At 35.4% G+C, this 14,648-nt stretch overlaps 1 protein-coding gene across 7 annotated transcripts in view; it reads left to right on the top strand.

Moving 5' to 3' along the window:
* XRCC4 (X-ray repair cross complementing 4) overlaps positions 1-14,648 on the top strand; it is a 208,401-nt gene that overhangs the window by 19,755 nt on the left and 173,998 nt on the right. For 5 of the 7 annotated variants that reach the window (XM_045197807.3, XM_045197811.3, XM_053912095.2 and 2 more), the window contains 2 exons: positions 1,409-1,557; positions 8,948-9,123. In XM_045197807.3, the coding sequence (XP_045053742.2) occupies positions 1,419-1,557; positions 8,948-9,123 (315 nt within the window). In that variant the 5' untranslated portion in view covers positions 1,409-1,418. Of the gene's footprint in view, positions 1-935; positions 1,011-1,408; positions 1,558-8,947; positions 9,124-14,648 lie in introns of all 7 variants that reach the window. The other 2 variants (XM_045197808.3, XM_045197810.3) reach the window with 1 other exon arrangement.

Here is a 14,648-nt window from a genome sequence, read left to right as displayed (position 1 = left end):
GGGAGAAAGTAACTTACAGAGTGGGAGAAGGACTCAGAGTACACATTTCTATAAAAGGGTTAATATTGAAAATATAAAGAACAAATTAAGAAGAAAGAACAAATTAAAAAAAGGACAAATCAATAAGAGCGTCAGTAAGAAAAAGACAACTGAGCAGACACTACACAAGACAGGATATTCAAGCGCCCAACAAATATATGAAAAGTACTCTATCACTACTCATTAAAGAATTATAATTCAAACCACAATGTAATACTACATAACTATCAAAATGGATAAAATTAAAAAGATGAGAAATGTTTGTAAGGCTGTGGAGCAAACTCTCATGTTCCAAGTATATATTGGTACAAACGTTTTAGAAAACTTTTGGCCGTGTAGTGCTACAACTGAGCATATGTGTATACTCTGTAGATATTTGCTAGAATGCTTATGGCAGTACTATTTGCAGCAGTCAAAACCTGGAGGGTCCTCAAGTGCCCATCACTAGGAGCATGCAAAAATAAATTGTACTTTATCTATGTAATGGAATAGTATACAACCATTAGCATGATCTACAACTCTGAGAAACAATTTCGATGAATTTCTCAAATATAATGTTGAGCAAAAGAAGCCAGAGAGAAAATAAAACATGCTGTGCCGTTATATTTACATAAAAGTACAAAAACACTAAAACTCCAATCTCTGTTAGAAGTGAGAAGAGTGGTTATTTGGGGACATAGTGAGTGGAAGGGAGGTATTATGAGGATGAGTTCTTGTGTGGTAATGTTTTTGATTTAGGTATTTCTTACATGACTTTGCTCTATGTTATAAAGTTGTATTTTTGATACGTGTACTTCTCCTTGTATATAATACTTCAATACAAAGTTTAAAAAATGCAAACAAAATTGTATTGGTTTTCGGCTGTGATACCTTGATGTAACATGTTTCTATTACAGGGAGTTCCTGTGTCTGTGGACTGAATGAGTTGTCACTGAGTCTGAGAATTTTTTTCTTGGAGAAGGCATGACTGGGTACTGTGAACTCTTAGGTTCTGAGATTTTCTTTTCTTAGTCTTTGTGCTTACTCTCTCTCTTTTTTTTTTTAATTTCGAACAGTCTTTCTCCAGACAAAGTTTATTGAACCTTGTACAAAATTTACTCGTCATATTGTTGAATATAGTAATTTTTATTTAGCTACATAATTTGTGCAAATCATTTGCCATTTATGGGCCTCTGCTTTTCCCATCTAGAAAAATTGTGAATCAGTATTGAACAGAACTAGGATTTGTTGAGTTTGGTGGTTGGATAACTAATATAGTTTTTTAAAACTTATTTTCTTGGTGCTATAGCTGAGAGACCAATACAGAAAACATCACTGTTTGATAATCACAGTTTCTTGCAAAAATACTCATTTTATTCTTCTATAATAGGTGACCAGAGATGGAGAAAAAAATAAGCAGAATCAGCCTTGCTTCTGAACCTGATGTAATTCATTTTCTACAAGTCACTTGGGAGAAAACACTAGGATCTGGTTTCGTGATTACACTTACTGATGGCCAGTCAGCATGGACCGGGGCAGGTAATGTTAAAGCAAAATTTCAGTAACTTGCTGTTCTCCAGTTCTCACTGATACTTCAAATTAAAGTGCTTCTTTAACAGATATTGGGTAAAATTAATGTAATTGCTTTTATTTGTTGATGTCTAGTTATATATAAATTTGTAATATTTAATGCCATTTTCTATAATTAGTATTAGAAGATAGAGAAATAAGCATGTGCTCCTGCAAATTCTGGTTACCATTGGAGCCTTAGTACTTGGACTTGGTTTGACTTTGTAAGTGACCTCTTTATACAAAACATAAATACTATTTTTTAATGTATGTTTTCTGAGGATCTCAGGGAAATATTAGGCATCAGCGGAGGGGGTTGGCTGGATCAAATGTTTGTGTTGGCTTGGACGATAGTGTAGTTGTGCTATTCATTTTATATACTTATGTTGTTTCAATTATTTTCTTATGAACATGTACCACATTTGTAACAAAACCAAACAGAACTCAAGCCTAAAACTTCTAATTCAAGGTTCAAACCTATATATGAGATTTTGGTAATTATTTCATAAAATAGACTTTTGACTATTTTTATTTGCTGATAATCTTTTTAAAAAGGCTAATGGCCCTGAAATAATATGTGGATCATGGCAGGTATAAAGTCAAAACTCTAGAATTATGTTTTGCTCATATAGCAAACTTTTAATGTTTTTCTAAAGTATTTTATCAAAAGATTCAAATAGCTGTTTCTATAGCTATGCAACAGTCATTTCTATAGTTGTGAGTATATTTTAGGTAAAATAATTTTGTCATGTTGATTTAAATACTATTTGTATCTTCTATCAACTTCTGAAATATTTCTCTAACATTTGATATTACTACAGTATATCATCTTTTAAAATTACATAAGTTCTGGCCCTGGCTGGTGTGGCTCAGTAGACTGAGTGCTGGCCTATGACCCAAAGGATTGGCTGTTTGCTTCCCAGGGCACATGCCTGGCTTGCGGGCCAGGGCCCAGCATGGGTGCATGAGAAGCAACCACACATTGATGTTTCTTCCTCCCTCCCTTCCCCTCTCTCTAAAGGTAAATTGATAAAATCTTTTTTAAAAAATTACATGAGTTCTGAAATTTTGTTTCGTTGTTGAATGTTAAAATTGTTATACCACAACACTTTTTTTTATCCACTCATGTACTGATGGACATTTGGGCTGACTCCAAATCTTGGCTATTGTAAATAATATGCAGTGAACATAGGGGTACATCTATTCTTTCAAATTAGTGTTTTGAGTTCCTTTGGATAAATTCCCAGAAGTGGAATCGCTGCGTCATAAGACATTCCATTTTTAATTTTTTGAGGTTAAGTCAATACTGCTTTCCACAGTAGCTGCACCAGGCTGCATTCCCACCAGCAATGCAACCAACTCGTTTGCTGATTTGTAGTAGATGAGTGGGAAAAAGAGCTGTGGTGCATTTACTCAATGGAATACTTCTCCATGGTTAAAAAGGACCCTTTGCCACTGCATAGATAGACCTGGAGGACATTATGCTAAGTGAAATAAACCAGTCAGAGAAAGACAAGTACCATATGATTCCACCGACATGTGGAATCTAATGAACAAAATATACTAACAAACAAAATAAAAACAGATTTATAGGTAGAGAACACACTGACAGTTATTAGAGGGAGAGGGGTTGGGGGGCTGGGTGAAAAAGGTGAGAGGATTAAACAAAAACCCTCATAGACACAGACAACAGCTTGGTGATCCCCAGAGTGGAAGTGAGGTCGAGGGTTGGTAGAAGAGGGTATGTGGGGGATAAATGGTGATGGAAGGAGACTTGACTTGGGGTGGTGAACACACACTACAATGTACAGATGAGGTATTATAGAATTGTACACCTGAAACCTATATAAATTTATTAACCCTTGTCACCCCAGTAAATTCAATAAATTTTAAAAAGCTATTATAGACTGAATAATACTGAAGAGACTGAATTTATACTTGCAAATTTTCTTTGTGTGTGTATGTGTGTCTTTTATGATAGATTGCAAGGAATGCTGATATAAGGATCGTTATAAAATAAAGAAATTTTAAGAGTAATGTTTGAGTACCTGTTACGGTATCTCTTTAAGATGTAAATTTTCACGTAAGAAACATCAGGTGTTGGTCGGTGGTTGTAGTGCAGGAGGGGAGGAGAATTTGTCAGGTTCGCTCTGTGTGTGCTGGTGAAGGTGGACCCAGGAGACAGCAGCGCTGTTTGAGGGTGAAGTGAGTGCAGGACTGAAGACCATGGAGCAGGTTAATTCCAGTCATCTGCGGAGAAGATCAATTCCAACAGCACAGTCCAGAAGGCATGCTCTGGGGAAATGGTTGCTTTTATGTGAGGAATGCTGTGTTTATAACTTAAATATTTCTAACTGACACATGGCTCATTCTATATAATGAGGAATTATGGTCAAACACAGGACCCTGAGGTACTTTAATAGCCTTAAATCAAAGGAAAAGATTACATTTTAATCCAATCAGTAACTCTCATTCACCAAGACAAAGAACAATAATTATATGCTAATTATTTTGTTATTGGGAAGAAAAAGAGTGATTTTATTAACACTTCAATCTTAATTTAACCAGAAATTAAAGTTAACTTTACATTAATGAAACATTTTGTTTATGCCATACAAAATGTGCTTGCAGTTGCTTTTAACATTATTAATACGAATGTTATTTCACTAGACTGGGTCCATTCAGAGCAGGAAACACACTTGATTTGTCAACTGCTCTGTATGAGTATCTTGACTAGTACTTAGAGCGTACATGCTTAATGGATACTTTTTGGAAGTGAAGATGAAAGGTTGCCTCAAATACATAAAACTGGTTAGGAAAAAAAGAAAGTGAATCACTCATTTTAGAGTTAGTGTATTGTAAAGTGAAAATCCAGTTTCATATTTCTTGTTGGCATTCACATTTAATGCATTATATTCTACCATTTATTTCCAGCTAATGGAATTTAGTGTGAAAAGTGTGATATCAAACATCTGTATTATTTGGTGGGTTGACTTCCTGTACTAAACAAGCTTTCAAATGGAAAATTTTACAATTCACTGTTTACGGTCATTTTATTTTTCAAAGATTTCAAATAAAGTTTTAAATCTCACATATGTTTTGTACTTTCATTATTCATTTTTATTTTTTTGTTTAAATTTCAGGGGAAAAAATAAAACCAAATAATGTAGCATTATTTCCATGTTTAGTTAAGGCTTATTAAATAAATATAATTTGGTTTGGCACTTTATAGATAGACAATAATAAGATTAAGAACATTGAAACCATTAAATAATTGAAACATGAAAATGGATTTCCTCCCTATACCTCATCCTGTTTTTTGTACAACTTTTCGATTGCTGCAGCCTTCAATTTGGATAATTTTTTTCTCTTTTCATTTGAGTGAAATTAAAAGGATGTGGGGTTCTTTCTAATCTCCCACACACTAAACTCACTGATTTCTTTTTCATTAGCAATGTTTTATCTAATGAATGTTTTGGGTCTAATTATCTTGTGGTCAATCATCACTTTAGCATTATAGGGAGTAATATCACAGGATCAAGTCACAAAGTGGGTTAATGATCGATGACTATTATGTGACTTTTATAAGAATTGCAGTCAGCAGTAAGAAACTTAAATTACCCATCTCTGGAATAGTTTAAATTTCATTGAAGAGTAAATTAAATTTTAGTAATTCTTTAGTATCACATAATTATATCCACTTATATTTGTCATAAACATTGATATTTGCTTACCACTAAAGATTTTATGTGACAAGGCTTGTGGAAAAAGGATTTTTAATAAAAGTAATAAACTGGGTCCATGATTTGAAACCATCAAGAAACCTAAAGAGATGCTAAGGCTGTGTGTCTTCAGAGCTCAGACACAAATGTAAGATATGCACAGGTTTTGGTTCCTTATACATAAGGATCCACAAGAGAGAATCTTCTTTCCTTACTTACATTTTCATCTACCCACAAAGAGTGTTAAAGAGATGCTTTCTTGGCAGCTGCCTATCTGAGAAAAATTTCTTGTTTTGTGATCATGTTGGCCTGCTCACTTTTTATAACATATTATGTGAGTTAGCTGAGTCCTTGCTGAATTTTATTGTTTCCATGGCTTTTAATCCTGGTCACTGAAATTTCTGAAGCATTGGATGCTCACAGCTGTGCTTCCTCCAGATGTTCTTAACACAAAATTCAAAACTGGTGACTAAGTTGTTTTTTTAAGATTGCAGTTCTAAATAGGCAGTGCAAAATTCACATTTACAGTTATAGGAACTATCCAAATAAATTAAAAAAAAAACCTGGTACCTTCTCATTAAACATAATTGTTAAAGGGGAAGTATAAACAGAAAGACTAAACTGATGAACTAAATAGAAATGGAGGCCTGGTTACATGGAACTGACTGAAATGAGTTCCATCACAGGGGAGGGAGGTTGGGGGGCTGTATGAAAGAAGGTGAAGGGATTAAATAAAAAGCATATATACATAACACATAGATACAGACAACAGTGTGGTGGTAGGCAGAGGGAAGGAGGGGTCCAGGTAGGTGGAGTGTGGCCAAGGGGAGATAAACGGGGGTGGAAAGAGACTTTGCTTTGGGCGATGGGCGAATGATGCAGTGTGCAGATGATGTTTTGTTGAATTGTACCCTTGCAACCTGTGTGGTTTTGTGAACCAGTGTCACCCTGATAAATTCAATTTAAGAAAAAAGATAATTTGCTTTCATACGTTTTTTTCTTCTTAAAAATGAAATGTTCGTTACTAATAATCAACACGGCGTTCACAGATGGGGTCAGGTAAGAGGGTGTCTAAGGTGGCAGCACTTGAATGTAGGCTCCATAAGGCTGGCATTTTTGTCTCTCTTTAACTGTTATATTCCTGGCTCCTAGAATAGTGCTCAGCAGATAGTAGATGCTCACAGCATTTTAAAATAAAAGAATCGATAGCATTCCATTAAATATTTTCAGATCGGTGCCTTGTTATGTTCATGAAATTTAGAATGCTTTAGATGTTTTATCAATGAACATCTATTTTTATTTTCTTTTGTGTTTTATAAGTTTGTCTATATCCGCATTATAGATGGCTTCTGCAGATTTATTTTTTATTTCTCTGTGAAATAATTGCTTTTCCTAGGTATTTAGAACTCTTCAATATTATCCAAAAACAAACTATGAAATTATTCCTCAAATGAGAAGCATTTGTTTCATTATTTTTAGATTGTTTTGGAAGACCTAATACGATATTTACAAGATCAGTAGATTTGATAGTGATGATCATCTTAAATATACATTTGCTTCAAAAAGAGGGAAAATATGTGAAAGTATTTTAGAAGCTGCAAAATCACATAACAATATCAGATATTTTTATTCTTCTTTTCAAAGGCTGTGTTGACTCATTTCACTCTCAGACTTACTATCAAAAATTGCTCAGGAAATATGTGTGGGTCTCCAGACTCTTCCCCATTGTCCTGGGGCTCCGCACACTTGCTACCACACAGACTAATATTATGAAAAGCTGTGTTGTATTTTCAGGGATTCTTTAATCAAGATTCCGTTGTTTTTGGTAGTATTTTGTTTTAATATGTTTTTTAATATCATAGAAGAAAGTAACTTATCCAGTATCCCATATCTCTGCCTATCTCCAAGCAACAAACAGCCAGAGAGACATAAAGATGAATCCTAGGTTCACCACTTCCTGCCTCCGAGACCCTAGACTGTTCCCTGATCTCTCTGAGCCTCGATTTTCTCATTTGTGGAACGAAAGTAATGTCTATCTCAGTGTTATGAGGAATGAAATAGATAAATATACCCTTCAAACATAAAAGTATAAACCATATGGTCTTTCATCTTTGTGGTAGTCTGGTTTGACACAGAAAACCACCCAATCAGACATATTCCAAACAAATGTAGATTACACCTTGTAATTTCAAAAGCAAACAGATACATTGCAGCTTTTGAATGCAAGAAAGGTCTTCAGCTTCTGCGTCTGAAGAGATAACCTGAAAACCAGAGTGGTTAATGGGAAGTAAAGCTTAACTATAAGTTCATGGACTATCTGAACCGCATGTCTGTCTAATGTCTGTGTCTGAAATACTTGAGTGGGGTATGATGTTAAGACTGCAGGCCTCTTAAGGAATTGGAGCTGAGCTCTCCATATAAAGAAAGGGACCTGGGAGTTTATCCTGTTAATAGAATCATCTTAAAACAAAACAAAACAAAACAAAACGAAAACCCAAAACTACACTCTGGTTGGGGATGTGGCCTAGATTCCTCAATAAGAGATACAAGTGAATAACCCAACAAAAATAAGAACCTTAAGTCTCTGCTGTGTTTGGGTGGGAGGTTTAAATTTGAATTCTGTGCCTCATATGTAAAAGCCAAGCTGAGAAATTAACTTTCAAAATTGGTCTGGAATGGTGACACCTGTAGGGACTCCAAGAAAGGCAAACGAGAAACCCTCATTTAATGTCACCTCTACTGCCCGGAGCCCTTGTGGCTCTGACTATAGGAGAGCCATGCTGAAACATGGCCATGCAGAGAGGACAAGAAAAGAAGAACGAGAATGTATAAGCAGATAGAAGAAATGGAATTAATACCCAGGAACCATGCATAGAGACCGATCTGAAAGAGATTTTTAGTATATTTAAAGCCTTCAAATATTTACAAGGAGAGTGTAACAAGAACCAGGATATTGTGAAAAAGAAACAGTATCTAAAATTGAAAATATGCTTGCTGAAGTAAGTATATCTATGGATGAGTAAAACATGAACTTTAAAAGTACCTAGATGAGAGAACTGGAAGGCAGATCTCTAGCATAGTGTATGCTGTAGAGGCGACCCTATAAATACTAGTTCCCTTCTTTTTCCTTCCTCATCACCTCCCTCCATTCACCTTTGCTGTTGTTGGCACATGATGACATAAATAGTAGGAACTCCACCTTTCCTTTAATTTGACTCTGCACATGTGTAGACTGTTAACTATTTGATCTCTTTAATAATAGAGGCAAGGGAGAAAGATGTAAAATACTTAGCTTATTAATGATTATAAGGAATAATTTCTCTAGCTATGACCTAGGAGCAGGTGCATAGGATCGTAGTTTCTGTGGTAATTTCTAACGCATGCATTTCACCTGAGAAGAGAAAGAATAGAATGCAAGGAGCCTAATGCTCTCAGGTGAGATTTGAAACTAAATGCCTTGTGAAAAACTGAGTTCAGTTAAAAGGTATAATTTGACTTAAAAATGTATGGTATGGGGTTTGGTTTTACTTTTTAAAATTTCTGTCACATAAGTGATAAATTAGCAACAGGTAAAGAACTATTTTCATGTTTAGAAATTTACTTTTTATTAAAACATTTGTCATTAATGTTTTCCATAGTTTCTGAATCAGCGATTTCACAAGAAGCTGGTGACATGGCAATGGAAAAAGAGAAATATGTTGATGAATTGAGAAAAGCATTGTTGTCAGGAGCAGGACCAGCCACTGCATACAAGTTTAATTTTTCTAAAGAGTCTTGTCATTTCTCCTTTGAGAAAAGCCTGAAAGATGTTTCAGTAAGTAAAACTTTCCAAAGTGTGGTAAAATGTCAGAGCACTTATGGGGAATTAAGGAAGTAACTAGCATATTATTCCCAGAATACCTCAGAAATAAAAATTTGAAAAGTACTTGGTTTCTAACTTGGAAGAATGTTTCAAAGTTACAGTCAATGCTTTATCTTAATGAATTATGAAAAGTAATTATTGGAGAATGTATTTAGTTTTTAATGCTTTAAGTAAGTATTTTAGAGATAATTACATGAATGAGCAGTTCTGAAAAATGAGGTCAAAAATTTTAGACATCGAGACAAGGTCTATTGAAATAAGTTTGGGGATATAGTGATTTTTTAAAAAAATTATTTATTTATTTTTATTCAGTTACAATTGTCTGCATTTTCTCCCCTTCCCTCCACCCCTCCCCAGCCAGTCCCACCTCCCTTCCCCACCTCTACCCTCCCCATTGATTTTGTCCTTGTGTCCTTTATAGTAGCTCCTATAGAACCCTCTCCCCACTATCCCCTCCCCAGTCCCCTGTGGCTATTGTTACAGTGTTCTTAATTTCAATGTCTCTGGTTATATTTTGTCTGCTTTTTTCTTTTGTTGATTATGTTCCAGTTAAAGGTGAGATCATATGGTATTTGTCCCGCACCGCCTGGCTTATTTCACATAGCATAATGCTCTCCAGTTCCATCCATGCCATTGCAAAGGGTATAAGCTCCTTCTTTCTCTGGCTGCGTAAAATTCCATTGTGTAAATGTACCATAATTTTTGGATCCACTCATGTGCTGATGGGCACTTAGGTTGCTTCCAGTACTTGGCTATTGTAAATTGTGCTGCTGTGAACATTGGGGTGCACAGGTTCTTTTGGATTGGTGTTTCAGGGTTCTTAGGGTATAATCCCAGCAGTGGAATTGCTGGGTCAAAGGGCAGCTCCATTTTTAGTTTTCTGAGGAAATTCCATACTGTTTTCCACAGTGGCCTCACCAGTCTGCATTCCCACCAACAGTGCACTAGGGTTCTCTTTTCTCCGCATCCTCTCCAACATTTGTTTGTGGATTTGTTTATGTTGGCCACTCTGACTGGTGTGAGATGGTACCTCATTGTGGTTTTAATTTGCATCTCTCTGATGGCCAGTGATGCTGAGCATCTTTTCATATGTCTCTGGGCCCTCTGTATGTCTTCCTTGGAGAATTGTCTGTTCAAGTCCTTTGCCCATTTTTTAATTGGGTTGTTTGTTTTCCTGGAGTAGAGTCGTGCGAGTTCTTTATATATTTTGGAGATCAGGCCCTTGTCTGAGGTATCATTGGCAAATATGTTTTCCCATACTGTTGGTTCTCTTTGTATTTTAGTGCTGTTTTTTTTAGCCATGCAGAAGCTTTTTATTTTGATGAGGTCCCATTTGTTTATCCTTTCCTTTATGTCCCTTGCTTTAGGCGATGTGTCTGTGAGGATGTTGCTGTGTGGAATGTCCGAGATCTTCCTGCCAATGTTTTCCTCTAGGACTTTAATGGTGTTAGGACTTATAGTTAAGTCCTTTATCCACCTTGAATTTATCTTTGTGTATGGTGTAAGTTGGTGATCGAGTTTCATTTTTTCGCACGTAGCTGTCCAGATCTCCCAACACCATTTGTTGAAGAGGCTGTTTTTGCTCCATTTTATGCTCCTGCCTCCTTTGTCAAATATTAATTGACCATAAAGACTTGGGTTTATTTCTGGGCTCTCTGTTCTGTTCCTTGGTCTATGTGCCTGTTTTTATGCCAGTACCAGGCTGTTTTGATTACAGTGGCCTTGTAATACAGTTTGATATCAGGTATTATGATCCCTCCTGCTTTGTTCTTTTTTCTCAGGGATATAGTGATTTTAAGAAAGAAAATAATATAGTTACCTTTGAATATTTAATAATCATGACATTTTTTACTTATTAGAATGTACTTGAAATTATAAGATGATATAATTAAGTGCAGTAGGACTTATAATTAGGAATTAAGATGTTTTATTTATATTATCAAACTTAGAAATGTTAAAATAGAAATAATTCAACCCAAACTTTCCAAAACTTACATGCTTTACTGACAAGGATATCTGCTATTTGTCCTGCTTAGTTCCTACACCAATTCAGATCAAGACAAATGATTTATTTATCAAAAGTATTATACTTACTGTTTCTCTATTTTACCCAAGTTTATGCAATAATTAGAGATTAAATTATTGGCACTTGGCCAGTCGTTTATCAATCAGATATGAGCTCTATGGTAGAAGAAAGGGAGGGCCATCTTTATGACGTTAAGTTTAAAGACAGTTATTGACAACTTATGCTAGAACTAAATTGAAATTAAAAAATTGTTTAAAAAAGTCTCTTTTATTCAGAATGAGTAAAGCTATTTCATCAATTAGAGAAATATTTAAAGCAACAAATTGAATCATTTTTTAAAAATATATATTATCACATAGACTGAAGGGGTGTCCAACCTTTTGGTGTCTCAGAGCAACACTGGAAGAAGAGTTGTCTTGGGCCACACATTAAATACACAAACACTAACAAAAACCAATGAGCAAATGAAAGGTCCATGCATAATTTTTGTGATACCTACCACCACAGATAGGCAAAAAAGTCCTCATATAATAGCCCTAATTATGCAGCAGCCCTTTCAGTAATCTTTTAAAATCATCGAGCAGGTCCCAAATTTGTGATCACTAATATAGCAAATGTACATATCTAAGTAATAAAATGTAGTATAAAACTTAGTAATACGACTAAGTATTGTTTTAAGTAAATTTATGATTTTGTATTGGGCCACATCCATAGCCATCCTGGGCCGCATGTGGCCCACGGGCCGAGGGGCACCCCTGATGCAGAGAATACTACAAAGACACTGGCTTCAGTAATTACTTCTATTTAAAAGATATATACTTTTTCTAATTTAGCAGCCAATGTAAGTAAGTTTCAGTGAGCTAAGTCCTTAAAATGATAATTTAAAATAGGTTAAGTAAGAAGGTTTGAGCTGGCTACTGAAGTTTTATTACTTATCACAGTGTTCTTTTCTGTACAGTTCAGTGATGCTCTCTGTATACCACAGTACTGCTGATGGTTTCTTCTAATATTTTGAAGCAGATCATTGTCAAATTGGGAGTAATGCCATTTTCCATTCAACATTTCCATTCAATTTGTATGTAAGAACTAACATTTCATGCAGCCAGTTTCGAGTTTTCATCTGTTTTGTGTATTCTGAAGCATAACAAATTCCAGGTTTGTGAGGTATCTTTCAACCCTGAAAGGCTTTGGGTATCTTTGACATGGGGAAAAGTGGGGTTTGGTACACTGGGCATGGATGGAGTACTTGCCATGCTTGGCTGTACATCTGGTTTTGCTGCTTCTATGAAGAAAGAACTTCGAGTCCTCATGACTCATGTCTTTTACAATTGGCTTGGCATGTATCAGCATCAGAAACTGACAGTAATCCAGAAGGAGAGCTTGCTCACCACCCTGAAACTATCAACTTTATCAGAGCCAAAGCCTTTAGCCCCTATGTTTTCAACAGGTTTTTTCAAGAAATGGAAACAGAGTAAGAGATTCCCAGTAATTGAGAAATGTGTTAGTTTCCTAAAGGATATGTCTTAAATCACTATGTTGCAGTTTAGATAGCTGCCTTTTTATTCATTTACTAACTTGCTTATGAGGGAAAAAAGGCTACTCTCAGACAAGAAGGAGTTTATTTATGGTTTGGCTTACTTGCGGGGTATTTTTGGATACTTGAATGAGGTAAAACTTTCAGTTCTCTCAGCCTTATGGATGCAGATGAGAATCACAAGTCCATCTGGCCAAACTGCCTTGGGAACCTTCCAGTGCTGCAGGATGTGTTTCCGCAAATTGAATTTCAGAGGGACAGTATCTTGTAAATTTATCTGCTGGCAAACATTTTCAGACAATTGGAAACATGGCAGAATACTTTTTTTTGAGGTTAATTGTGCTTTGGTGACCTAAAAGTTTAAATAGAGTTTGTAATACTTTCCTTGGTGATACAGACATCTGATTATTGCCAAACATGACCTCCTACACTTGGAATAAAAGAAAAGAATGAATGTAGATTCCACTCACAAAGTTGTAGTGCATGCTGTTGTTTGTTGACATGAAGTTACTCCCTCATGGCAAAGTGTGTTCCATGACTTCTAATTATATTTGCTACCAGAGTCAGTCTGGGTTTCTAAGCATTTGTTGCCAAATTCAAGAATTTTTATGTTTTAAATTCTGTGTTGGTGATCACTACACAGTATGAGCATTTCATATATTCAAGTCATACAAGACATTTGAAATTTATAATTGTATCAAATTTTCTTTCTAATTTTTAAAAGAAGAGCTACTAATTTGTATATTCAAAAACTGTTTTTAGAAATATTATCTCGCATTTTATCAGTGAAGGAATGGTCAATTTCCAAAGCAATGAAGTATTTTAAATGTATAATGCGTATGTTAATGTTTATATACATTTTGGGAAGCGGGGAGTGGGTGCATGGTTTTCATGAGATTGCTCTAAGTTCAAAACACCCACAATTTTATTTGTGCTCTAATTGGCTTTTCTTTATAGATATATAGATGCTTTTATTTTAGCTTAATTCCCATTGGAATAAATGTTAAATGTCCTTCTAGATGCTAACTCCTTTTCTCTGTACAGTACAAACCGTTGGGACCATCACCAATGGTTTAGTTGGCAGTAGATTGTAGTGGATGAAAGCATACTTTAGTGCCAGCAACTGGAACTCATCTCTTTTGTTAAGTGCTATTGTCCTCTCTGAAGACTACTTTGGACTTTGTGTCATTGTTTTCCCTCTGTCTTTCACAATTCATACTGATTTTATAGTAGTATATGCTTTGTCATGCAAATAATATATCTTAATTAATGTCTTCCTCTTTCTTTTTTTGCTTCTATAACTTGCTCTGTTTCTTTAGAAACAATTTCATTTATTACCTACAAAAACCAACAACAACAACCCCCCCCCCCAAAAAAAAAAACCCTAGTAGCCCTGGCTGGGTGGTTCAACTCAGTTACAGCATTGTCCTTTCCACCAAAAGGTTTTGGGTTTGATTCCTAGTCAGGGCACACACCTAGATCGTGCCTTCAGTCCTAGGTCAGGATGTTTACTGGAGGGAACTGATCAGTGTTTCTCTCTCACCTCCATGTTTTCCTCTCTCTTTCTCTCTCCTTCCCTCCTTCCTTTCTTCTCTCTCCAAAGTCAATAAACATATCATCAGGTGAGGATTAAAAAAAAAGACCTAGTTATTTTTGATAAGAATAGCCTTGGGCTCCTCATTTAGCTTGCTCACATTTCTGTTTTCTCATCTATAAAATTTTAAAGTGATTTCTTAGGTTTATTTTAGGTCACCTGAAATAGTGTAGTTTTTTATTTCTAAAAGTAGTCCTAAAGAAGGAAAATGAGGATGTTTGAAGGAAAATTAAATATGATAAGTAAAGACACACATAAACACACACACGAGAACTGATTACAGGTCTTTAATTAGAATTCTGGTAAAGTCTTTTTGTGTTTCT

The sequence above is a fragment of the Desmodus rotundus genome, chromosome 1, assembly GCF_022682495.2.
Source record: "Desmodus rotundus isolate HL8 chromosome 1, HLdesRot8A.1, whole genome shotgun sequence".
In the NCBI taxonomy this organism is placed as follows: domain Eukaryota; kingdom Metazoa; phylum Chordata; class Mammalia; order Chiroptera; family Phyllostomidae; genus Desmodus; species Desmodus rotundus.
Note: the sequence above shows the minus strand (reverse complement) of the source record. Positions and strands in the feature narration are given on the sequence as shown.